Source organism: Anser brachyrhynchus, assembly GCF_964034855.1.
Source record: "Anser brachyrhynchus genome assembly, chromosome: 8".
Classification (NCBI taxonomy): domain Eukaryota; kingdom Metazoa; phylum Chordata; class Aves; order Anseriformes; family Anatidae; genus Anser; species Anser brachyrhynchus.
Genome location: NC_137702.1, coordinates 26,983,846 through 27,009,627, shown reverse-complemented (window position 1 = coordinate 27,009,627; position 25,782 = coordinate 26,983,846). Strand labels below are relative to the sequence as shown.

Below are 25,782 nucleotides of genomic sequence, written 5' to 3'. Positions count from 1 at the left end.
GCACCAATTATTATGCAGTGTGTAGTTATGAGAAGAGATTATATGTAATAGATCTAATAGTTATTAATTTGTGTTAAAATGTTTTTATACATTTTAAAACAATACAAATAATGAAAACAATAATACTAAAACTATTTTCTGCAGTGGCAAAGCTGGGCAGGAAACATCTAGGCCAGAGGTGGAGAGGGGCTTGGGTTACTACACTGACAGGTTGCAGAGAATAGGGTATAGATACATTTTAGGATATGAAACATCTATAGGTTTCATGTTTATAGTACAATTTACTCTTCTTCAGTTGCTCTAGGGTTTCTCTTTGCCTTGGCTTTTCTACCCATATATCAAGGGGTAAAACAGGGAAATTATAAAAGACCTCAGGTATCATCAGGTCCACTCTCCTGCTTAAACACATACCAACATAGATCAGGTTTATTTCTGTAACTAGTTACTTCTATTACTTAAAGAAACATACGATGTTTTAACTTTAACTTTACAATTAATATTAAAACTAGCTATAAAGAGAGAAAACTGAACTCAGGTTTTTTGTAACTACAGGATGATGGGGTTTGATGAAGACCGAGGGATAATTCCAAGACTCTGTGAAGATCTTTTCACTCAAATAGCACAGATGGACAAACAACAGGTAACATGTTTATACATTCGAGCTTATGTTGAATTATGAGGAGACTAGTGCATTTCAGTATCTTGATAACTGTTTCATTCCTTCTTTTTATACCTTAGTGCCGATCCACTTACTGCTAATGCCTGCCTTTTATTGCTGATTCAAATTTTATTTCTGATAGCACATCTGATTAACAGGATTCTTTAACTAGTCCAAAACAACATTGTTCGCTTCCTGAGCAGCAATAACGTACAAAATAAATAAGGGCATGATAGAATAGAATTCAAAGCATATGAATTAATCTTAAAACATTGTCACGTCAATGTGAAATACACGTGAATAGTATTCTAATTATATTTTTCTAGTTCAGTATTACTGAAACTTGTTAAATAAAAATTGAGCAACGCCCAGCTGCGTTCTTGAGGCTTAAAATTTGAGTTGTAAATAACATTTTGTTTCCTTTTCTGTTCTGAGAATATTTTTTTTTTGTATGTAACTATATGAGAGAGTGGCCTTCCAATGGTCTAAAAAACAAAGTGATGATCCTTTCCAGAATGATTTAAGGAAGTGTTTTTTCATTCTGTTTCTCCCCACATTGATTGGTATAGTAATAGAGAGAGAATTCCGTAGAGAATCATATTGAATAGAAGGATCTGGTAAACTGTTAGTTTCCAAAACAGAAAGAATGATGCAATGTTTCTTGGGCTGTATGAGTATCTCTTTTTGTTATTATTAGGTGTTGTATCATCTTGAAATGAGCTATTTTGAAGTTTACAATGAGAAAATTCATGATTTGCTTGTCTTCAAAGCTGAAAGCAGACAGAAGAAACAACCAGTAAGTTGCACACAGAAACAAGTATATACACAACCTCAAAACAGTGGCATTTGTTCTGTAAATAAAAATACACAAATAGCAAGTGATTGTTGCTTTGTTATCTAAGTATTTAAATTGCTAGTGGAATTCAAGGTAAAAAAAAAAAAAGTCTTAGGACTTCAAGAAAAATGTGTGGCACTTCAGAAATGCTAAGCAAAAAATCTTGCTGAAATAGAAGCAAGATGATTCAGTTGAATCTCTAAAAATTGTTGTTAACATCTCGTATCTGCAAAGTGAAGAAGATACTGTCAGCCTTTATAAGAAAGACCCGTAGAATATTATTTATCTAGGACATCTCCAGATTATATTAATATAATATACATAATTCAGATTAATATTATTAACATATTAATATAATATAAATATATGCATAAAACATTAAAACTGCATTTCATCCATTACAATCTCTCTCCTCAGTTCTTGGTTCCTACTGAAATGTCGGTTCACTTTCAAAAATATCTGTGTATTTTTTATTTTCTGGGATGCCTGTTTGCTACTGATACTAACAGTTGTTTTCCTTTTTAACTGTTCTTACCAGCTCCGTGTAAGAGAACATCCGGTGTTAGGACCGTATGTGGAAGACCTAACAGTGTAAGTCTTAACTATTCTCAGGAAATCATAACTACATCAGGAAGCGCTTCCTTTACTGTGGGGATGATGGAGCACTGAAATAGGTTGCGCAGAGAGGCTGTGGAGATCTTCATAATGGCCTTGGAGATCTTCAAAAGCTGCTTGGACATGGTCATGGGCAACCCGCTTTTGGTATCGCTCCTTGAGCAGGGGGATTGGAGCAGATGATCTCCAGAGGTCTCTTCTGATCTTGAGCATTCTGTGTTTTTAATAGATCTATGGCATAATCCTGAAATAGCATGCTGTTATCTTGAGGCTCTGTGAAAGCCTGTTAACTCATGAGTGAATTAGGCAAAATCTTAGTTTCATGCAGTTTTACAGAAACACATAACCTAGTCTGACTTGCTGTATTTCTACTGGCCTTAGTATGATTAGAATTATTTTAGTAGGTTTAGAAACAAATGGAAGTCTTGAGACAACGAGAGTTTTCATGGTATATTTTTATTTTGTCTGTAAGTCGGGAAGTGTTTCAAAGCTCATGCAGCTGGGAAACTATAGAAAGAAACAGTCTGAATACAAACTTTTTTTTTCCCCCCCTCTGTAGGAATGTTGTCAGTTCTTACTCTGATATCCAGGTAAGATTTATTTGGTTATATATCTCCTCACTCCTTCTGTTGCTGCTGAAAACTCTATTCCATGGAAAGGAAGGAAAAAAAAACACTTTACAGGTTGCCCAATATTTTATGATGTTTCGCTTGATGACATAAAAGTATAAAGAGCACTAGTCCTGTGTCATGGAGCTGAGTAGACGCATACAGGCATGCGTCCCTCTTTTTACGTGGTTACCTCTTAAACTCAAGTTTTGGTTCCTCCCTTATAGAGTCATTATTTGTGTTAATAACTTCATTTGCAAACATTTTAAACTGCAGTTAATTACCCAAATTACATTTTGGTTTCATGTTCTGGCTTCTCTCTTACAGAGTTGGCTTGAACTAGGGAATAAGCAGAGAGCGACAGCTGCTACAGTAATGAATGACAAGAGTTCTAGATCTCATTCTGTCTTCACCCTTGTCATGACACAAACCAAGGTATTGCTTGGTGTTTTAATTATCTGTTCAACTTGCATAGTAGAAAATTGTGTGATGCCTAGAGAATTGGCAGAGTATGCTTGAATAAGGTGAATAAAGGCCAGTGAATTTTTAACACGTCTTTCTGTGCAGCCAGCATGTTTCATTTTATGTGCTTTGATTACATTCTGTTCTCTCTGTTCTACCTATATTTATAGAAGTAATATAAATACTCCTAGACTGGCAGATCTAGGAGTAGTTTCAAGTAGTTCAGGATATCTCTCACCCATTTGTCTCCAGAATATGGGCACTACAATTTTTCGTTTCTGTTACGGATGTATAAGAGACAAAACCTGACATTGTGAGATAATCCTGAAAACAGAAGTGAAATAAGTAGAGCTCCTCAGTAGTCTACAGACTGTCAGTTTTCTCTGTTTACAAATAACTTGTTTGTTTGTTCTTGGCTGTTCTCATTTTTCAGCCCAGTTACCTAATCTGTCATCCTTCCCCTCACCATTCTCACCCCTGGATTACTTCTCTCCATCAGAATTAGACCTGAGACTTTTCCACTGACTATTTAACTGATCATCATTAATCTAAGTCAGTAACAGCCTACTGATTTCTGTGGGTAATGGGTAGAGGCAATAGTCAAACTTCAGCAGCAAACTATGAATTTAGATATCTGGTTTTGTGCAATTCATGCTTATATAGTTATTCAGCTGCAAACACTTAATGCTATGGTTAATAGTATAGGTTTAGTCACCTTCTGGGAATGTACACGAAGGTGTCCAGTCAAAAAGTAAATGGAAATGTCAATTTTTATTTATGTATTTTTTAAATGAAAAGTTTGTTAGTTTTTTGTTTGTCCTCAGTCTTTTTATTTTGATTCAAATGCAAGCTTCTCTGCTTTTTCCAGGTAGAATCTGTGGATGAAGAGCAACGTGACCGTAGTCTTACCAGTCACATAAATCTAATTGATTTAGCTGGCAGTGAATGCTGCTCTGCAGCTCAGACCACTGGAGAAAGGCTGAAGGTAAACCACAATTGGAAATCTGTGTGGAGTAGAGAAAGATTGACTCCACAGAATACCCTTAAACTTGAGCTCCCAAATATCCTCACATACCAGGGCTCCTGGGCAAGACACTCCCTCTGCTGTGCAGGCCTGGTGGTCATCTGAAAGGAATGAGCATGAACTGCATGCATGAGCAGCTGACTTTCCATTTAAGTCTCAGATGCTGTACACAGAGTTGAGGCTTGCCCCTATCTTGGGATTTAGTAAACAGTTTCTAGTAAGATACTTTCTTTCAACCTGCCTTTGTAAGTTTAATGGTTCTCGAGACTCTTTAAGACTGGGGTATTTGTTATTTCCAAGTGAAGATCTAGGATATTCTTGCATCATCTTGTTATTTAATCAGTGGTGACATTTAATATAGCACATCTGTACTATACATTGAATAAGCACAATTAACATTGTTAATCAACAGTCAATAACATCACACAAGTAAATACAATTGTATTATAATTATTTTTATTTTTGCTTTGTGTAGGAGGGTGTGAGTATTAATAAATCACTTTTAACCCTTGGAAAGGTTATTTCTGCACTCTCAAAGCAGTCTCGAAATGGAAAGAAAACTTTCATTCCTTACCGGGAATCTGTCCTTACTTGGTATGTATGCTCCAGAATTTTTTATATAGAAGTAAAGGCCTTCGCAGGTTGTGGATTCCCCTTCTGCCCAGGAGCTGTTCCCTCCTTGACTTCTGCGCTGCCCACCCCTAGCCCCCTACTGCAGAAGTAGGGTGTTAGGAGAGGCAGGGTGGATGGAATTATTCCATTTCTGATTTGGGGTCTAGTACATTCATCACCTCTTTTCCTCCATATGCTTCACAAAGAAATGTGTTGTTACGCTTGGCTGACACCACCCTCACTTTGGTGCTGTTCCTTGTCTGTCTTACTATGGAACGAATGTTACAGCTCTTTTGCATCATGTATCATTTGTTTTGTTATGTCATCTTGCATCAAAAACTTCGGTTTTGTAATGCTTCTTGTGTTACTGGTGATGGGTTTGCTAGCAACAGGTTAAAGTGATTTGAACTAAGATGCTTAGGTGGCTTAGCACAAAGGTTACTTCCACATTCTGGTGCTAATTCCATAGTGACATTCAGGTAAGGACAAAACTTGGAAAGTGTGGCTTGCTGTTAGAGCAATTCCCATGTTTCTGCACCTAGTGCAAATATTCTTTCTGCTTAGAAATCTGAAACTCGCATTTCAAGGTGACACACAGAGGGAAGAATAAATCAGATAAAGAACGAACAGGACCTTGGTTTGTACTATAAGTAGCTGTCAATCACTCTCCCACTACTCTCAAAGTAGCAAGACCTTAGGTATTTTGTATTTATTCTGTTCAGATTGAACTTTGATCTCAGTGCTGGGAGGGAGAAAAATAACTTCTGATTTCTGCTCAAACGAAGGTTATTGAAGGAAAGCCTTGGTGGAAATTCACAAACTGCTATGATTGCCACAATAAGTCCAGCTGCCAGCAGCACAGAAGAAACTCTCAGCACTCTTCGCTATGCAAAACAAGCTTGTTCAATTATCAACATTGCTAAAGTAAATGAGGATGTGAATGCCAAACTAATCAGAGGTGAGGTTGACATCTGCAGCTTTTAATGGCTTTTTTCCGTTTCTGCCTGGGTTTAACTTATTGCTCATGAGGAAGATTACTACTAATAATTGTGCTGACTGACCACTGGTTTATTTACTCCTCTAATGTTTGCTAGTCAAGATTTTTATAAATTGCAAACACCGTCATCTTTGAGACGGTTTTGCTGTTTCATTAACTTTTAAAAATTGATTTAATTGATAAATAACACTTTGGTGTGCCCCAATGATGCTTACCATTGAGTATTATTTGTGTTCAGTTTTTCTTAATAACACACTAATCAGGTGTTTTGTGATTTTTAAATACAAAAATCTTTCTGATTTTCATGTATAATCCTGCAACTAGACTAATAGGATATCTTCTTTGTAATTCTACGTGTCTTTTTGAGTTGTGTGTGTGGTTTTTTATTTTTTTTCCAAATTTCAGACAGTATCTTGGACAACAGTTGAGAACCTTTAATAGGGAAAGATGTTTTGCTTTTAATTAGATACTAGGATAAATTTTCTAGTATTGTACTGAAATGTCTAAATACTATTTTATCTGTTATTTTTTTTTCGTGTGTGTGTGTACTGTGTTTTTGGTTTGTCTAATATAGAATTGAAAGCTGAAATTGAAAAACTGAAGGCAGCTCAGAAAAGTGCTCAGAACACTGATCCTGAAAAATACAGGCGTTATTTGCAGGAAATAACATGTCTGAGGGTGAAATTGCATCAACAGGAGAGGGACATAGCAGAAATGCAAAGGTGGGGCAGTCAAAAACATCTTTTAAAAAAGCAAGTGGTAAAATCTGTATGCTTTAATTTTGCTCCTTAGACAGTGTTAAGTTATTTTTCCCCTTAATATATTAAGGGCCTGGAAAGAAAAACTTGAGCAAGCAGAAAAGAGGAAATTAGAAGATATAAAGGAATTGCAGGTATGTTTTCTTTCTTCCACTTGTCCCTTCACTTTGCTTAGGAACTAGGACAGAAAAAAATAGCATCGGCAAACAGAAGAATTAGAGTAGTTCAAAGATTTGGTTTCATGAATGCTGTTCTTTTAACAGATTAATATAGATATTTGGATACACAAAATAAATTGTCTTTTTTGCTGGTATCTCTTTAATCTAGAAAGCAGGAATTGCATTCAAAATGGACAATCACTTACCAAACCTTGTTAATCTCAATGAAGATCCCCAACTTTCTGAGGTGCTGTTGTATATGATCAAAGAAGGAGAAACTACAGTTGGAAGGTATACACCGAATTCAAAACATGATATCCAGCTTTCTGGAGTGCTAATTGCTGATGACCATTGGTACGTAGTATTCTTTGATTTCGTTTTTCTTCTTATACTTAGGCCAGAGCAGGAGATACTTCTGATCCTTGTCCTACTTTTGGAGTCGCTCTTCCTTCTAACAAAACATGGTTTTCTAACTAGGGAAGACATTACTTAGGGATAATTTTTGTATTCTTCATTGAATAAGGTAACTTCCTTCTATTTCTCCCTAGAAATCTGTTAACCAAGGTAGTTTAATTTCTTAGTACATTTTGTTAGTGGAATGAAATTTTCTGTTCATGTAGAAATTCTGGAGAAGGACCTGATCAAATGATGCTGTCTATAACTCTCCCATTCAACTTAATGTAATAGTGAAATGCCTTTACAATTTTCAATTAAAACTGAAACTAGAGAACAATTTGGCCAGCTTTCTGAAATGTTTGAAGTGCATCTTGTGCTATGGATCCTAGACAGAATGCTGGAAGAAATTTAATGAATCAATTACTGAAAATAGGAAAGACCTGGATATGTTGAGAAATTAAGCTTTATCAAAGAAATGCTCAGATGACAGGGTATCATAATGATTATTTTAGTAGAAGGTTCTTAAATTTAAATATAGATTCTCTTCCAACATACAGGTTGTTACTCGTGAACTATGTATAGTGTAACTAAACAGTAAGACTGTACACCTAGAAAAAGGATAACAGCACACTATGTACAGCATGATTTTTATATATTAAGAAACATCACTTGCAATTAACACAAGCTACTGATACCACAAATGTTTCTTGTTTTCAGTGTTATAAAAAATAATGTTGGCCAAGTTAGTATTATTCCACTGAGAGAAGCAAAGACATATGTAAACGGGAAATGCATTTTAGACCCGACAGTTCTGCATCATGTAAGTAATTGACTTGGTAAAAGAAGAATATAAGCATGTGTAGATTTTGTAGCTGTATTAACGTTACAATTTCAGACTAAAGGTTTTCTTAGAGGTCTCTGAAACCTTTAAATACTTCTGTGTTCCCCTTCAATTTCTACTCCTACCTTCTCTGTTTCAAGCATATAAATATAAAAGTTACAGAATAAACTATTTTTTTTCCTGTAGGGTGATCGAGTGATCCTTGGGGGAGACCATTATTTCAGGTTTAATCATCCGGTAGAGGTTCAGAAAGTTAAAAAGCCATCTTGTGGGACTACGCTTTTGCATGACGGTCCTAAAGATTTTGAATTTGCAAAGAATGAGCTGCTTATTGCACAGAAAACTCAGTAAGCATTGTATCTTTTTATTCTAAGAATAGATTTACAGTTGTTAATGCAACTATGCAGTAACTTTACTAAGAAACTTAAGATCATTGATTATTTCACTGTACGTGAAAGCTGGAAAACAGAATGCTTATTTTTAACTCATTTTATAATGGAAATGTAAGTTCCAGACTTAGCTGAAGTCAATGTGTATATATATAAGAGGTGATCTCTACAATGCAGTCCACTTGTCAAGAAAACAGACCACCAATTAAGAAACACTAAGCTACAGAGGTCCACTGAGTAGTGTATTTCCTTAGTTGCGTTTCTCTCCAAGGACATAATGAGTCAGAAAGTGACTTCTGATGTTTTAGAGAAAGGCACAAAGCTGAAAAGCAAACATGCTATGAAAGGAGACAAGAGACCAAAGTTACAACCTTGGTCGTCTGTGATAGTGGAGAATTTGAGATAGTGCAGTGTTATTCATAGTTGCTTCTTTCCTGTGAGTTAATAAGTGTGAGTCTTATTGACTTAAAATATACTTTTCTTCATCTTAGTGTGATTTAGTGAGTTTCTATTACGTTTTTTAATTTTGCAACAGATAAATAATACAATAAATTTGGAAATCAAGTAGAGTGTAAAATACTAGGATTTTTTTTCTTTTTCACCTGTCTGTTTTCCCTATGAAAGCAAAAATACCTAGGTAAAATATAAAAGTTGTGAAATACGTTTTCACTGTTAAGTTCGGAGGCTGTAGAGGAGCTCTTCCTGTTATGACAGAAGTGAATAAGAATGTAATCTCTATACAAATTGTAAGAGATTAAAGCCAGCATTCTACGTGTATGATATTTCCATTTGTAGGCTTGAATCAGAAATTGAAGAGGCACGACTTAAAGCCAAGGAAGAAATGATGCAAAGTGTCCAAATAGCAAAAGAGATGGTTCAGCAAGAACTGACATCGCAAAAAGAAGCTTATGAAAGCAAAATAAAATCACTGGAAGCAGAGGTGGTAAGTTGCCTTAGCATCATTATATAAAACATAGCAGTAAAGTACAATAAGTCAGAAGGTAATAAAACAGAAGCAGTAGTATGTGGGGATTTATTTATTGTGTTTTATGTGGTGGTTATTTTGTTATTTTTTCTTGCATACCGTAACAGTGTCTTAGGGAGTTATTTAAACATGTATACATAAATAAAGTCGTTATTGCTAACACAAGAAGTTGTAAAGTAGGTATCCCCTTCAGAATTATTCTAGCGATTTTGGTTTATAGAATTAGTTAGGAATTAAAGTATTAATCTAGTGTGAATTTGAGAAGGATGTAACTTGTAGTGATTTTTCGCATGCAAAATTTTCTTCTATGTAAATTACTAGAATTTTAGCGTTTTAGTGAACATGTTATTATTTTTCTTCCAAGTTTGCATGCTCCTTTGTTATATAATGTAAAAGAATTTACAAGACTATAATTCTGTATATAATTGTGCATCATGGCAAAACAATAGTAAAGATGGAGTATTTTATTTCTTAAATGTGCTATAGGTGGCATTATGTGATGCTTCTGAAGCTTCCATTGCTTTCATTCGTATAACCTTTCATTGCTGACAGTGGGCTTGGGTAGCCCACAGGGGCTGCATATTCTCAATGTACTGAAGTAAAAATAAACCTTAATATCTGCTTACAGGATGGATCTGAAATGCTGTACAAGTAGTATATATACCTCCTTTTGTCTGTCCTTTATTATATTAGAGAGAAGAATCTCGTAAGAAGCAAATGCAAGAACTGAATAACCAAAAGGCTGCAACTAAAATACAGGAGCTAGAGAAGGCAAAGCAAAATCTTGAGCTAGAACTGCACTTCAACAAGAAGCGTTTGGAAATGGAGACCTTAGCTACCAAGCAGGTATTTAAAAAAAAAAAAAAAAAAAGCTTTTTAGGCAATAAACCTTGTCTTTTAAATAAATCATTGCACATGAAATGTTTGGTTTTTGGGCGGAAGGGAGGGATGACACAATGACTTGGGGGAGTGGATTGTTTTTTTGGGGGGGGGAGGGTGGGGCGTGTTTTCCAAATATTTTGTTTTCCAAATATTTTTCTTCTGTGTGGGTTTTACACAAATAACTAGATTGCTTACCTTCTGAGTATGCTATCACATACGCTTTGGAGATAAACTAGTACTGACCTTGTTATTTCTTATGTCATGTGAACCATTTTGCTTATGTACCAAATTTGAGTGACCATTGCCTAAGCCAAAAGTTATAACTCTAAGAATTAATGTGGTGGTTATGTTTTTTGGCAGGTGTTCGTATATCTGACTTCTGCAACAAATTCTATTTCACTTTTGTAATGTTGCATCCTTTTCATTTTAATATTTCTTTTAAGAATTTGAATATGTAAGTAAAACAAGAAAATTGTTGAAGTTTGAACATGAAGGGTTTCATACTGATGGCAGATGCAGAAGATACGTTTCATTCTGTTCTAATAGTCCTTAAAATTACAGCAACAAAACTATTTCACACAAGTAAACACCATTTAGTTTGATAGGCTTATTTGTTCGTTTTTTTTTCCTCTTTCTCAGGCTCTGGAAGATCATAGTATTCATCACGCAAAGATACTTCAAGCTCTGGAAGCTGAGAAACAGAAGATTGCTGAAGAAATACAAACCCTTCAGAAGAACCGTGGAAGGGGGAATAAAACTATGACTAGTATGTGTGTACATAACGCTGCAGGAGCAATGCTCAGTGGACTTGGATTTAGGGGCTGTGGACCCTTTTTTTCTTCCTCTAACACTTCTCTAACAATCTGGAACAAGGAGAGCCTTATGGTTCCTATGATCCTTTACCTTCTTAAGCAATGTTTATCAGACAGTGCTAAGAGATCTGTTTTAATCATAAGTCAGGGCAGTTTGGTGGATATACATGTAGTCTGCATTTTCCCCTATTACTTAAAAGTCCTTCCTCTGTCTGGCTGAACTAGTTAAGATTTTAACTCACTGGGGAAACTAGACTAACAATTTTTTCAGTTAAGTGTCCTACCTCATAGTAGTGTACTATGTAGTATCTAGTGTTATGTCTCTATTTCTGAAATGCCCTTTATGTGTTCTTTTTTAAAGTGTTATCTTGGCTGGGAAGGCTTTTTTTTTTTTTTTTTATCTTTTTCCCCATCCCAGTCTATTGAGAGAGCTACTAATAGCTAAACTCTATTTGATTTTTTTTTAAAAACCTTTCAGCTGTTGCAAAGTGTTGTTTGATCAGTTTAATCATTATGTACTACATTCTTTATTAGTTCCTCTTACCTGGAATTCTTTGAAGTTATCTGTGATGATCAAAGAGGCCAACACCATTAGTAATGAACTAGGGAAAAACACTGTTTTCTGCAGGTGAGTATCTGGGTGAGTTGATTTATACAAGTATGGTGGGGATGCTGGAAGTGCACTATACTGTTTGTTTTTCTTTTAACAGCTTTTTGTTAAATTGAACTTGGCATTTCACTTTTCTCAACTAGGTTTAGTGTAGTGTGTAGCCTAGCTGCGTTAGTTTGAAGTGTGTTTTTTATTAAGAATTTAAATGTTTACATTAGACAATTCATTTTGGATCACATGTGCTTTGGAGGTGAATCTCATGATACCTATGTCCATCATGCTTTGTTTCACATATTAAAGCAGTCCTAAAACACACAGTAAAAACCTCAGAACATGCAAACAGTAGATAGCAAGAATTCAAGACAATTCATTTCACTCTATAGATCTCTTGCTGTGCTGTGTAACGTGTTAGTCATAGCTGAAGAGCATTCTAGAAGTTGATCCCTATAATGGCCAGATGTTCTTAGCGAGAACAAGAACTCTGCCAGAAGTCTGTAGCATATGTTTAGTTCTGAGTTTCTTGAGAACCAGGAATTTGTATGCTAGTACTGACTTCTTTCTCTGATTACAGAGATTCCTTTTTTGTTTTTCATAAAAATAAATTCAGTGGCTGACACTTAATGTTTGTGTTTTGTGAGAAATGCGATGTCCCAGGTGATTATTGGGCTTGTTACCAACTTCTTTATCTCTATATGATCCTCCCTACAAATATTTTATTTTTGAAACGTGAATTAGTGTTTTTATACTTATCTGTCATTATTTTTAAACTTTCTCAAATTCTTAGGCACGACAAAATCGATGATAAAACAGGAACAGTATCTTCTGCTCAAGTGCAGGTTCGTAACATCAAACTGGGGATAGCAACTTTCTGGAGCCTGGAGAAGTTTGAATGCAAACTAGCAGCAATGAAAGAACTCTATGAGGTCAGTAAGAACTGAGGAAAAACCACTAATAATTCGTAGTATTTTCTCAAAGAGAGTACAATAATCATATAGGATGGGAAGCTTGGTGTTTTTTTGTTTTGTTTTTGCAATGTGTTCTTAATTTTATTTTTATTTTTTTAAATGTGTGATCCTTTATTATACAGAAGGCATATGAGAGCTCTGAAAAAGTGTATTTTTTTTCTAAACTTGGTATTCCTATATCTCAGATACCAGATGGTTGTCTTTGCTAAACATTTTATTTATTTATTTATTTTTAAACAATTACATCTCAATATAGCTGGCAGTCCGTTATCTTCTAGGTTATCCTAACAAAAAGAAAAACATTGAATCTGCTATTGTACAGCCAAAATGTTGTCTTCATCCCTGGGTTGTATGCTTCATTGTCACTCTATTTCTGCTTAACACTCCTCCTCCTCTGTTTTCTTTCATTTCCAGAGTAATGATAACAATAAAGCTGCTGATGTATTTTATGACCCTGCTGATGAGTGGGAACCCGACCTTTCAGATGCCTCAGTTTCTTCTCTTTCCAGGAGAAGGTGATAATTTGTAGTTCCTTCAGCTATGCTTGAAACAAAGCAGAAGTTAATTTTTATAATTACGTAAAAATACTTTTCTGCCACTCTTGTAATTTTTTATTTATGAATTCTTCTTTTACCTTTTTATAGTGCCAAACTTATAAATTAAGTGAAAAGTTATGTAGCCATTTGTGAGGAGTGGGGAAAGTTAAAGCACAGTTAAAACAAGTCAGGCAGAACCAAGGGCAAGTGCCTCAGCTTAAACACAGCTTCCAAAATGAGTGGGGGAGTTCCTTATGAGTCTTCTTCCAGCTGTTTCATTAATGACTTCAAGGTTGGCTGAGGCTTCTCAAATTGCTCTCTTACCAAGAACTGGCCTTGGGTGCCAGGGACTAAGTAAGCAACCAGAGCTAGCCTAGAGAAGCTTTTGGCTTGTCTGACGGTGGAGAGCTTTGTGGAATATCTGTGTTTTACCAAGAAAAAAAACTTCCCCTTTGGCTTTACAAAAGCAATTTAGTCTGTCCAAAAAACAAGATCCAAAAGGTTTATGTAAAAATATTTTTATATTAAAAGAATATATTATAAAAAGTATATATAAATATTTTTTATTTGCCTGGTGGTTGTTAATATTCATTGAACCTTCAGTGGGCACTTCGAGAGAGGTTGTTTTCTTGTTTTTTATGATTTTGTTCTCTCATCCTTTGTAGAAGTAGAAGTTTCATGAAGAACAAGAGAATTTCTGGATGTTTGTCTGGTATAAAATTGCAACCAATCCAGAATACACAAACTTCCTATATTTCAGGTATTTATTGATATGTAGGCAGATCACCTTTCATACCGAGAACTTGATGAAAATACTACCTGTATAAAACACATGCACTTCTAATACTTATTTAAAAAAAATATATAAAAAGGTGTGGGCCAGAGAACAAACTGGAAAATGTCCTGTTTGTAATGTATTCAAGCTTACAATATCAAGCTGTTAACAGTAGATCTTTTTTTGGTTTCTCTGATTGTTTTTTTAGGGTGAAAACTTCCTAACTGTCACTCTCAGCCCTTTTTTTAAGAGTTTTACTTAAAACATTACCCCATCGTTAACTAAGCAGGTTCACAGGAGAATGAGGATAATTCATGTAACAAATTGCCTCAGGCTGAATCCTGATACAATCATTTGGAGACTGTGCTTGAGTTGTTGCTATTCATTTAACTGCTAAGGTTTCCCCTAGCTCTTTGTCAGGTTTTATGTATTTTTTTTTGTGAAAAACTAGATGCTTCAGGCTTCCAAATGTTTTTATGGAGTTATTTTAGATTGGCTGAGGTTTATTTTCTGTCTCTCTGTAGGTTCCATTATTGAAAAAGATGGATTAATGTTAAAGAATTTCACTGTGGAATTTCTTTGTACTAACTGAATCTAAAAACTATGTAGAATTTTATATATGCAATTTTTTTCTAACTTACTGTCTTTGTTAGTTATATGTTGTTAAAGAAACAATACAAAATACTCATTATATGGATTTTCTGACTGCTTATTCTTGTGAAGAGTTTATTGCCAATGTATTTTACTTTGTTACCTTACAGGTTCACAGAGTAAATCCAGCATATGCCCAAACTTCTCTGAATCACTTCTTCCTGGAATTTGCAAAGAATCTATAAGTTCAGCTTTAGATTTACTGGAACAGAATCATGAAGGAAGAAAGAGCATAGCAGATCATCTACTAAGGAATTTGTTTACCATTTTCTCTGGAGTTTCTGCCATTTCAAAAGCCTATGAACAGCAAGATGAAGAATGTCAAAAAAATTGTAAGTCTTACTTTCATAACTGTTGAAGTAAACATTATTAAATGTCTTGTTTTGTCTTTCAGACTTACAAACATTCATATGTTTGCTGAGGAAAAGAATAAATAAATATTCCTACTTATATTTGCGGAGCAGACCTGCTGATAGATCTCCTATTTGTTTTGTAGTTTTTTCTACTGATCATGCTGCTCAGTCCTACAGCATCAAAATTACCTCTGCTTTTGACCAGCTTGTGGTTCTAGCCAAGGTTTGGCTTAACCATGTGCAAAAGTGCCCTGGTTCTGTGAAGACTGATGAAGAATTAAAACAGGAAGTAAAGAACCTGGGAGGTTATTTACAGTTACTGTTACAGGTAAAGTATATATTTTGGAAGAAGAAAATATAATTTAGCTGCTGTGTGTAGAGAAGTTCTGTGCATTAAAACAACATAGACTACAGATGGGCTAAACACAGTTAAATATCCAGCATATAAAACAACAAATGGACAGACCTAAGGAAAATGAATAGCAAAGGGTATGTTTGTTGTACCGGCTAAACTGGTACTATATATATATATATATATATATATTTTTTTTTTTTTTTTTTTTGCTAATTCAGTGTGATGTAGGCTTTTGTGTCTAGGCCCTGACAGCAGCAAAGGTTTGTCAGTATGCTATCAGTCCTGATCTGGTAGGTTCTGCTTCTCAAGGATGGCACAGAATCACTGTGATGCATCTCTTTTGTTGTGGGTAGGTGGGGTGGTGTGTATATTTTTTATTTTTTTGCTGTTTTTGTTCTTAACTCTAAAATTAGAATGACTATAGCTACTATTAATTGGATCATACCCATATTTCTTTGAGTCATACAGGTATCCTCAAAAGTATCTGTAATTCATATACTAGTTTTATCTGACAATTGAGCAAATCCTTCAAAGTGATGATAGGGATGCCACTTAGCCCTCTTGTTTTCCTTCAAGGTAAAAGGGGAAAATAAAATATGCAGTGACAAGAGTGATTGCTAGTTTTGTATTCTGGGAAGTGTTTATGGATTTATAAAACCAGTCACTGGTAAATGTTATTCATGGTACAGCCTTGTGAAGAGTAATTCTATTTTAATTGTGTAGTATAATCATAGAATCATAGATTATCCCGAGTTGGAAGGGACCCATAAGGATCATCAAGTCCAACTCCTGGCACCGCACAGGTCTACCCAAAAGTTTAGACCATGTGACTAAGTGCACAGTCCAATTGCTTCTTAAATTCAGACAGGCTTGGTGCAGTGACTACTTCACTGGGGAGCCTGTTCCAGTGTGTCACCACCCTTTCGGTGAAGAACCTCTTCCTGATGTCCAGCCTAAACTTCCCCTGCCACAGATTCATACCGTTCCCACAGGTCCTATCACTGGTGATTACATAATGATACCATTACATTATGATACCATTTTTCTTTATGGCTGTGCTGGCTTCTCTTTTAGCTGTAGTAGATAAGTCATTGGAAGTGGGAAGATAGAAAGCTGAAAACATGTCAAGCTATCATGCAGTGCAAACTCTTGCACTATAGAAATCCTGTGCTCTTTGACCAGAGATACTTGCTAGTTTCAGTGAATGATAACACTTTTGTTTCTAAGGGATGTTCTTCAGATATTTCCTCAATGGTAACAGAAGCACAGAGCAAAGTGAACGAAGCAGTAAAACAAACAATTAAATGCATAGGACACTTGGCAGTATTCACAAGAACTGATATTTCCATTTTTGAAGAGAACGACCTTCCTGCAACTAGTCTACAGGTGAAAAAATGTTTGTTAGAAATAATGACTTTGTAGATGAGTATCAAAAATACTTGAGCGTGAAGACTTTACGCTTATTCCAAACAATATCTTTGGTTTTCCCTTTGTATTCTTTATGCTTCTATATCCTAGGATATGGCACTAAATAATGAAGTAATTTCCATGTTGACATTCACGTTTTTTTCAAGTAAACAAGCTCATAATTATAATGGTTATATAAAACAATTTGATCAATTGAATTAAGTGTTTTCAGTTTATCTAATGCTACTTTTTGTTTCTCTGGAGGAAAAAATGTGTTAATATAAATGTGTTAATGCCCTTAATGTTTTTTGAAATAAAAAACAATGAAACAAAAATCCCAAACTTTTAAGTTTGTATAACTTTCACCTACAAGCAAGAAGAAATGCTGTGCTTTTAGGGTTGCATCTCTGCAGAGATTGTACAAGTATACCTATTTCAGTAAAATTCAATGCTTATATGAATAATCTGGCTAAATACCACACCCAATTTTCAGAAATCTGAAGAAAATTGGAGAAAAGGAGGTTCGAGTGCTGAGCCACTGTGATCCGAGAGTCACACGTGTCTGAAGCGCTGAACAATTTGCACCCCACACCCACAAATTGTTTTTAGTCCATTATGGAAAATCTATTTTAGTTCCTAGGCCAAATCAACTCCTTTAATCATTATGTTTTGAACCTTTATTTTAAAAGGACTTCGTACTTGCTGTTTATGATGGAGTAGGTTTGGGGCTGGACTTTCTTATGGATACAGTACAGGAAAAAGCAAGAATGGTGCAGAAAGAACTATTAAAACAACACCCACAAAATGAGGTGAGATGTCAAGAAGATTATAAACTACTGATATATTTTTAGAGGCACTTGATCATATTTTTTTTTTATTTTTCAGCAATTTTTTCTAGAAAAATTGTGTGGAATGCTATTACAGTTGAACAGAAGTTTGAGATGGGTGGGAACAGTGACACCAGTCTTGCAGATTTTTTTTTCCAGTGTTTAGCCTTTCACCCATATGTAATCTGAATATTTAAATGTATTTAATTCAGAGTAATTTCTGAATTGGAGGGCGCTTTGGGGACACTTTGTGTAAAATCTCATGGTGTAACCATGAAGAAGAGGGAGAATACAAAAAACTCTCACAAAGATGTCACTGGACAAAATGGTGAAGATGCCATTTTTTTATTCTGTATATTGTTCTTAAACTGTTTTGTATTAAACAAACAAAAAAAACACCTAGTAATGTCTTATGATCCTAAAGGTTAATTGTTATTTTATAATGATAATAGCAAATACTTCTATTTCCTACACTGTTATTGTTGAAAAGGTGATGAAGTTTAAAAGACTGCTTTTTTTGTAGACTTTATTTTGTCACACATTGTTCTTACACTCCTAGTCCCAAACAACATGCTGTCTAAATATTAAAATAATTCTGTGTTATCTTTTAACATTTTTTTTGTACAGTCAAGACCAATGGTGGCTGTGTACCTGTATCTGAGCAGTCCTGTCTTCTGCCATGGACTTTTCTATTTTTTTTTCCTCAAACTTGAGAAATTTGCAGGACTACGGCCAGTAAGAAAGTCTGCATAGTGAGTTGGGTTAGATATGATACATATTTCTGAAGAATTTATTTCTGTTCAAAAATAGATAATAAATGATCTGGAGTAAATGGTTCAAATCAGTTGGAAAGGAGTGATAAACTGCTTATTTCAAGGAAAGCAAAAATTTCTTCCTACCCAGATTTTCACTGTGTTTCTTAATCTTCCAGATAGGAGTGAAATTGCCCCATATCTTTTATATTCCTGTCTACTTAACTCCAACAAGCTTCACGCTTCTAGCAAAAAGAATGGAGCAGTCTGCTTTACAAATAATTCTGTTCACTTGCAGCAGATTCTTATCTACAGGCAGGGGTCCTGTACATGCTTGTTGTTGGTTGAGCTCATGTTTCAGCTAATGTCTCCAGCTAGTGTGAAGTCGCAGGCAGAAAATGAAGGTATTAGCTAAGAGCTTACCCCTGCCACTTAGAATGGCAGTGATATAAAAGTTACAGGAGAACCTTTCTTTAGTGAGCACTTACCTTTGCTCATTTGACCCTCCTGTGTTAAGGGGTTATATGAAGTCTTGCAGATATGTGAACAGGTAGACAACATTGTTAACAATTTTATTTGAAAAATGTGTGTTATGTTGCAGAAACATTGCTCTTGCTTTTGAATGTTTTCCTCGTCAGCATGCTGGTGTTCATTGTTACGCTTCTAAAACATTCACGTACTTTTACTGTGTCTTGAATCAAGTGTGCAATATAATTAAAAATTCTTTTGTAGATTCAAAATAGAATAAAGGATGATGCTGTGGCATTAGCCAGGTTCCTTGAAAATAACATCTCTTCTTGCAGAAAGGTAAGGGAAATATTTCACCTAATGTGGGCTTTGAAGCTGGGTTTTAAATGTAAAGGATGCACTTAACAAAACAAATCTGAAACTACCTGCATCTGAAATTGCTATATTTACAGTTTCATGACAACAATTCCTGCTCAGTGGCATTCTTGTGAATGGAACACTGCAACTGTTCTAGCCACTGCATTTCCACTCAAAAGTACTTGGTTTTCATTTTACTTGGTGTTTCTAGAGGTACTTGCAGCTTATCCTCGTCCATTTGTGTTTATTATGAACACCCTGAAGTTCAGTAATGCTAGGGTAATAGTGGTATAAATAGCTACTGCAATATTTTATGCACACAGCTATTGATATTTTGAATTAAAAGGCAGGACAGATGTTTTAAAATGCCATTAAGAGCTTTTTTGGGAGTTAGTTTATTTACTCTTTTCTCCTTTCAACAATATGCACTTCTTTCCAGAGCTGTCTTATGTACTGTGACTTAACATCACTTTCATACTGTATTTCAGTGGCCTGTTTTGTGTGACTAAATCCATAATAATGTATTAACTATTAAACATTCCTGTCATGTACTTGGGTCTTTTAAAATTGCTTTTTATTAATACAGAAAGAAGTAGAATCTCAAGTACCAGAAGAAGATTATGTGTATCAGGAAATCAAGAGAAGTACTAAAATAGCTGTGAAATATTTGGAATTGGAGCAGTGCTTAGCTGAAGTCTATCAGATTGTTTCTTCTACATTACAAGGTATTTACCTGGGTTATTGCCTGTCTTGCTAATAACATGTAGACTAAAGGAGACGTATAGCAAGAGGAAGGGAAGACTGGTCTCTTTTTGCAAAATACTGCATTTAATTCTTACTGTTTTTGTTTCTCATAGGGTCATTCAGAAACACAAGCCCTCTCAGGAGCTTTGCAGGAGAGATTTGTATCATAGCTGGATATTTGTACAATTATTTCAGTTTATTTGCTTTGTCTTTTACTTCTACAAACAATGCTATCCAGAGAACACCCGTGCCATTTATGAACTTGGATGAATTGGACTCTCTGGTTGATTCCCTTATTGTGAATTTTGAACTTGAACAAGGGCAGCAAAATCTGAAATCTCAGCCTCTTTGTAATGAAACTACTGAGACTCAAGGAAGACAAATTGAAACAGGTGAAGATGAATTTGCTTGGAAACTGGAGGGGATTCCAAAACACATGTATAAACTCCAGTCATCGCTTACGTTTTCAGGGGAGCTCTCACCTGGCAGGATACAGTGGGTATAAAATACTATCAAGAATTCAGGGAAACTGTTTCCTTTTACATGGAGGGAAAGTAATATATCACAAAAAGATAATACTAGTTGCTAATATCGATTTTTAAGTGGTATGAAAGTAAACAAACAGGATTGTGTGATAAGTACCCAGAATTTCACAGGAAAAAATTTCTTAAGATGCCGTTAGGTTGTAAAATATAGTGTCTTGTTTTAATAAAAGTCTAGTATCAACTACTCTTATAAGAAATAATTTAACAATAAGTTAAGAAATAAACTATTGGAGGTGATATGACACGGATACTAAAACTGGGGGGGGGGTAGGGGAGCAATGCAAACACCTGCTAGGACATTTGCATCTCTTTGTTTTAGGCCTGTCCTAGGTGCCTTATGTTAAGAGAAAGGGCTTTTGTGTAGCAGTGAAAGGTAGATGATACGGGTACCAATTCTTTTTTCTTAACATTGTTGCTTCACCTCTGCTGTGTTATGGTCTAGTAGGGCTAGTAAATTGGTTTTTATGGCTTTCATTTTTTGAAATGTCTTTTTTAAAAGTATTTATTTATGTAAAGGAGAGAGATTGTTTAAAAACAAACAAACAAAAAAAACAAAAAAAAACTTTATAACTTTAACTGATAAATGCTTATCTTTAGTGGTTTTGTAGTCCATTGAAAAATCTTGGCCTGAAGCAGCAGCGATAATGCTCTTCAACTCAATCTAAAGTAAGTTCATGTGGTGTGGTGTTGGTAGAGGTTATCTTTGATTGCTCAAATCGCTTTCAGTATTAATTCACAGTGTATCAGAAGCATAGCTCTTCCTAAATAATATGCCAGTCATCCCATGATGCTGTGGAGAGTTGCACTGATAAACAATCTACAAGTAAAACTAGAATGTATGTATTACAGATGTAGGGCTGGATGGGGTTCAAGTTCCACACTTTCAAGGTAAAAAATGAGGCAAAGATGGAAAATATCATAACTAAATCTACACACATCTCTAAACATCCTTCAAAGATATTCTGCAAATCTAGATGACTCTGTACTCTGGAATTATAACAAAACTCCCAGTGATAAATGCAGACAATATTCATTCATGTCACTGATGCTGGAATTTAAGTTTGAGAGAACGTTGAACTCGACTGCTTCCATGTCACCTGTTTGATTAGCTTACCATTCTGCCTCCAGAAGTTAACGTCGTGCTATGACCTAGGCTTAACTGTGCTACTCTTGGAGCTATTTACAAGATTATTGCTGTATGTTATTCAATATTACTTCATGTTCTTTTGTTACTTGTACTGGGCTGTGATTTGGTGAAAGGATAGGGAGCAGATCTTTGTCTTTGCCTTTTGTGGATTGTTTCCTATGCTTTTTGCTTTTAGAATGACAGCAGCATTACAAGTGGACCTACACTAGGCTAAAACAACGACTTTGTCAACCAACTACTTCCTCGTGCTTTTTACTGTAGACATAGTTTATCATGTACCTTTAGTCTGTTAGCTGAAGCCAGTGAAAGCTAACTGCAAGGATGAAAATGTTTTTAGAATATTTAATCCTTAATACTGGGTTCTAGGAGGCCTGGACCTCACACATCTTGCTCATAATCGTGCTGAGAAAATTGGGAGCTGACACTTAAATGTTTTTTTTTGTTTATTTCAAAGCTTCTGAGCCAGATATTCATAGCTATCATCTTTCCTTCTGAGAGAAGAGGCACAACATCTTGAGAGTTTCAGTCTGTGAGAACAGTTCAGGCTCTTAGAACCATTTTCTACAAATGGACTACATTGAAGAGAGTCAGTCATCGTTTTTCTTTGATAACTTTCATAGTAGTAATCAATGCTGTCATTCAGTGGTTTTGTTCTTACCTGCCTTGAAGGAAATGTGGAAAGGTAATTATGCTGTTATGATAGTTATCCATAACCCATGGATCTTTTTCTGAAGACTAGTATACCTTAATATTTTGTCCAAAAATGTCTTGCAGTGCAGTTCTAACATGAAAATTAATTGACACTTTTTGTTGTATCTGCTAATGTCTATCTCACATGAGGTGCAATGTTGCTTAGTCGCTTTCTTACTTTAAAGGCCTTTACAAGTCTGTTCAGAGGTTAACAAAGTCTATTCAGTTATTCAGATTTTTATGCTTTTAAGCGTGAATACTATCCTGGTATATTTGTACTTCTGTAAATATACAATTTTGTATTTGAAAGTTTTAAAAACATTTGTGGTTCTTCTGAATCGTGTATCTAAATGCAAGCATTGTGAAACTAAATCATGTAACTGATCACCAGTTTTTACAACTTGCGTAAAAACTTGTACAACAACACGTGTAAGTTCCTTGTCAGTTTTCGTCTGTTTACAGTTTCTTTTGAGACCTTCCTTTGCTGGTGTAGTATTGCAATGTAACATTCCGAAATACTAATAAGAGGTATTTTCTATAGCACTCAAGTGAAACCAGAAGATTGACTACTTTAAGTTTCTCTCTCTTCTAATAAGACATATAACAGCACACGTTTAGATGCTGAATACTTGTGACTTAATCTACACGTTTCAAGGTCACAATCCATTCTTTTCCCATTTGTTAATACCGTGGTGTTATGCCAAGTTTCAGTTGCAAAGTTATTCAAGTGTGTTACTTGCTGACATTCCACCTGCTAGATGATTAATCATGTTTGCATTTTTTGTACTTAATGAGAAGCACTGATGAGAAAGTATCTTGTTTGTTACAGTTCTGTGTATTATTATTAGAATTTGTTTACTTATTTTTTAAAGGGAAGAACAAGGTCATCACAACTCGGAGCTCACACTGACTTTCAGTTTTTAGCCTTTATGAAAACCATGAGAAAAACACCATGCAAACAAGTCGGTTTCTGATAGAGTTTTAACTGAGGTAGCAGAAGGTTGATGGGCAACTTCAATCCCATCACATCTGGCTTTTGAACGATGAATGAAAATGTTGCCAATAGCTTCCTGCAGCTTGTGTTCTCCTCATCCATGCTAAAGTGAATTGTAGAAACTGATTAAAGCACCTTGTTAATACCATATTCACATTTTAGTATATGTCAACAAAACTTACTTCTGCTAGTGTTTTCTTCAGCTTGGTGCCCTTGTTACAGTTATACATCATTGAAGTACTTCACTCTTATGGTACGTATGGTGACCATACATCATCAGAGTGAGCTAGTGCTCATAACATATTGCATTAATACATCAGCAAGCCTTGCTGAAGCTCCAGTAATCTATTGGTGTAATATACTATCAGAGTAAGGTATATTTATAACTATAGGCTGGTCAATCTGTAAATTATCCATGTCAAAGAACTGGGATCATGGCAGGCAGACAGATTTTAGGATGGATTGATATGGCTGTGAATGGTATGTTAGTTTCTGCCTTTCCAAGTAGTTAGAGGTAGGCGTGAGTTAGGCCTGGGACAGCAGAGCAATTGACATGGCTGAGCACAGTGTCTACATCACCTGCTAAGCATAGTGTTGAAATGAAGTAGAGCCTCATGCTGCCGAGATGAAGGATTTTGCAGTCCTGATCTATTCTCCATCTTGCATATTTGGAGATCTGACTTTGAAGTCAGAATCTGAATAGCTTCTGGCAGACAGTGGTAGTATTTGTTGTGATAGTTACTGTGGAGCACAATTTCAGAAGAATTTTTACTTTAGTATGTGACAAAGTTGTTAATTACTTCCACGGGAATGCATATTAGTGTTGTAAATTTCCTTGATGGAATTGACATGGGAGTGGGATCGCAACCAGTAGTCATTAGAACACCTTGATTAATCAACTGCTGTTAATAGGATTAAGATGTTTACTTCTAGCAGGTAACTGTTCACAGTCCTTTCACTTATTCGTTTGGTTTGCTTGCACCCACACTTACAAATCACTCCTCATTATGGGGCTAGAGCAATGCAACAACTGTGAGGCCAATCCCAATGTCTGACTCTGAAGTGAAGGGTCGTATTGGCTCACCTGTGGCTTTTAGGAAGGTGACCAGAAAGCCTCTCAGTGGGGCCTTTCTCTCATCATGGGTGTGCACCCATTTACCTCAAATTTACGTCTGTTAAAAAAAAAAAAAAAAAGTGAACAGTCAGAAACATGCACAGAGAGGGGTGGTGGTGGGGAAAGCATTAAGAATAAATGTTGAGAGACTTGAATGGGAGGTATTGTTTACTGAAGTTATAATGCCTTTTTTTTTTTAATTTATTCATTTAATCAGTAGTTAGTGGGTATTTTCTTCTTTCCTCTTCTCCTTTAATGTCCTTTCTTATTCCCCCAAGAAAACGTTCTTCAGTCAGATTTCAGGTTTTAAAAAAAAAAAAGTAACTAGAACTTCAGGTGGTTTTCTGATGGAGTTTTATTAATTAACGTGAGAAAAAGGGACTGGGGAGTCAGCTTTGTTTTAATTTCAAATACAAAGTAGGGGGGGGAGGGTTATTCAGGTTTCTTCCCTGTAGCTGCATTTGAAAATAGAAACAAAGAAAGATCTAACTAACCAACGACATTCTCTTTGTACTAGAAGTAACTTAAAGAAGTTACTAAGAAATAGGTATTCTTCCCTTCAGTAGTTTATTTGAAAAACTTTATTTGGAAATGTTAATAGTTTGTACTGATTCTGAGAGCGTTGATCTGCTACTTTACTATGTTTTACAACTCAGCCTCTAGTTTTATTTGTTTATAGTAGGAAAATAAGACTAAAATTACACATTTTAATATCAGCTAGCATGATGAGATAAGCTACCACACAAAAATATCAAATAAATTCATCTTTGTTGCTTAAATTGGTCAAAATACAGGAGTCAACTAACTGTGGTTACTTTGATGAACTATTTAGTTCATTTTTATCCCTTATCGGGATAAAATAAGCTTTCTTTTAGATAAAGGTAACCATCCTGGGAGAAGCATATCTTCAGAATACAAACAGTGGATTACTTGAGAAGCTTCCAAACAGCATTAGCCCATCTTTTGAAGTATATTTTATGTAAATACACTTTTAGAAAAAGGCACATTCTACTTATGCCTCTTAAAGGACACATACCAGTGTTAGAAATTAAGTATAAGTCAACTCTTACAGCACTCAGGGACTCATAAGAATGCTGCAGAGGAAAACAGCAAGTTACCATTTAATTTTGTCCGGTAATGGCACCTGCAGGCAGAAGAGGAGACTACATCTGTTTCAGCTCTGCGAATACAAGCTGCTGGTTTTGGACAGGAAATTTCTTCACATTCGTTATATACCTTAACATACTGTGATTAGAAGAGTCATGTTGCTTACTGAAGCTTATACAACTTTTCTAATTTCATGGTAAGGTTGTAGTTTTTATTTATTTTAGAATTGCATTTTAATTTGCTTCCTAGCTTTCAGTAGGAAGTGGGATAATATTCATGCTTTTTCCAAAGGATGGGTTGCTCACTTTTTTTGAAGTCCTTTTATTTTTTATTAAGAATTACAGATCATATTT

General features: G+C 35.3%; 1 protein-coding gene across 1 annotated transcript in view; it reads left to right on the top strand.

The window, feature by feature from the left end:
• The window catches only part of KIF14 (kinesin family member 14), a gene marked incomplete at its 5' end in the record, with an annotated part of 60,389 nt that overhangs the window by 1,772 nt on the left and 32,835 nt on the right, over window positions 1-25,782 (top strand). The window contains 27 exons of the mRNA XM_080602164.1: window positions 553-640; window positions 1,356-1,454; window positions 2,032-2,084; window positions 2,668-2,698; window positions 3,044-3,151; window positions 4,047-4,163; window positions 4,678-4,796; window positions 5,600-5,772; window positions 6,386-6,533; window positions 6,640-6,703; window positions 6,897-7,081; window positions 7,841-7,943; window positions 8,151-8,311; window positions 9,149-9,296; window positions 10,032-10,184; window positions 10,860-10,986; window positions 11,567-11,660; window positions 12,427-12,565; window positions 13,022-13,122; window positions 13,809-13,903; window positions 14,680-14,901; window positions 15,066-15,250; window positions 16,505-16,663; window positions 17,374-17,493; window positions 18,996-19,070; window positions 19,675-19,813; window positions 19,946-25,625. Coding sequence (XP_080458290.1) covers window positions 553-640; window positions 1,356-1,454; window positions 2,032-2,084; window positions 2,668-2,698; window positions 3,044-3,151; window positions 4,047-4,163; window positions 4,678-4,796; window positions 5,600-5,772; window positions 6,386-6,533; window positions 6,640-6,703; window positions 6,897-7,081; window positions 7,841-7,943; window positions 8,151-8,311; window positions 9,149-9,296; window positions 10,032-10,184; window positions 10,860-10,986; window positions 11,567-11,660; window positions 12,427-12,565; window positions 13,022-13,122; window positions 13,809-13,903; window positions 14,680-14,901; window positions 15,066-15,250; window positions 16,505-16,663; window positions 17,374-17,493; window positions 18,996-19,070; window positions 19,675-19,813; window positions 19,946-20,337 — 3,598 coding nt within the window. The 3' untranslated portion in view covers window positions 20,338-25,625. The remainder of the gene's footprint in view (window positions 1-552; window positions 641-1,355; window positions 1,455-2,031; window positions 2,085-2,667; window positions 2,699-3,043; window positions 3,152-4,046; window positions 4,164-4,677; window positions 4,797-5,599; window positions 5,773-6,385; window positions 6,534-6,639; window positions 6,704-6,896; window positions 7,082-7,840; window positions 7,944-8,150; window positions 8,312-9,148; window positions 9,297-10,031; window positions 10,185-10,859; window positions 10,987-11,566; window positions 11,661-12,426; window positions 12,566-13,021; window positions 13,123-13,808; window positions 13,904-14,679; window positions 14,902-15,065; window positions 15,251-16,504; window positions 16,664-17,373; window positions 17,494-18,995; window positions 19,071-19,674; window positions 19,814-19,945; window positions 25,626-25,782) is intronic.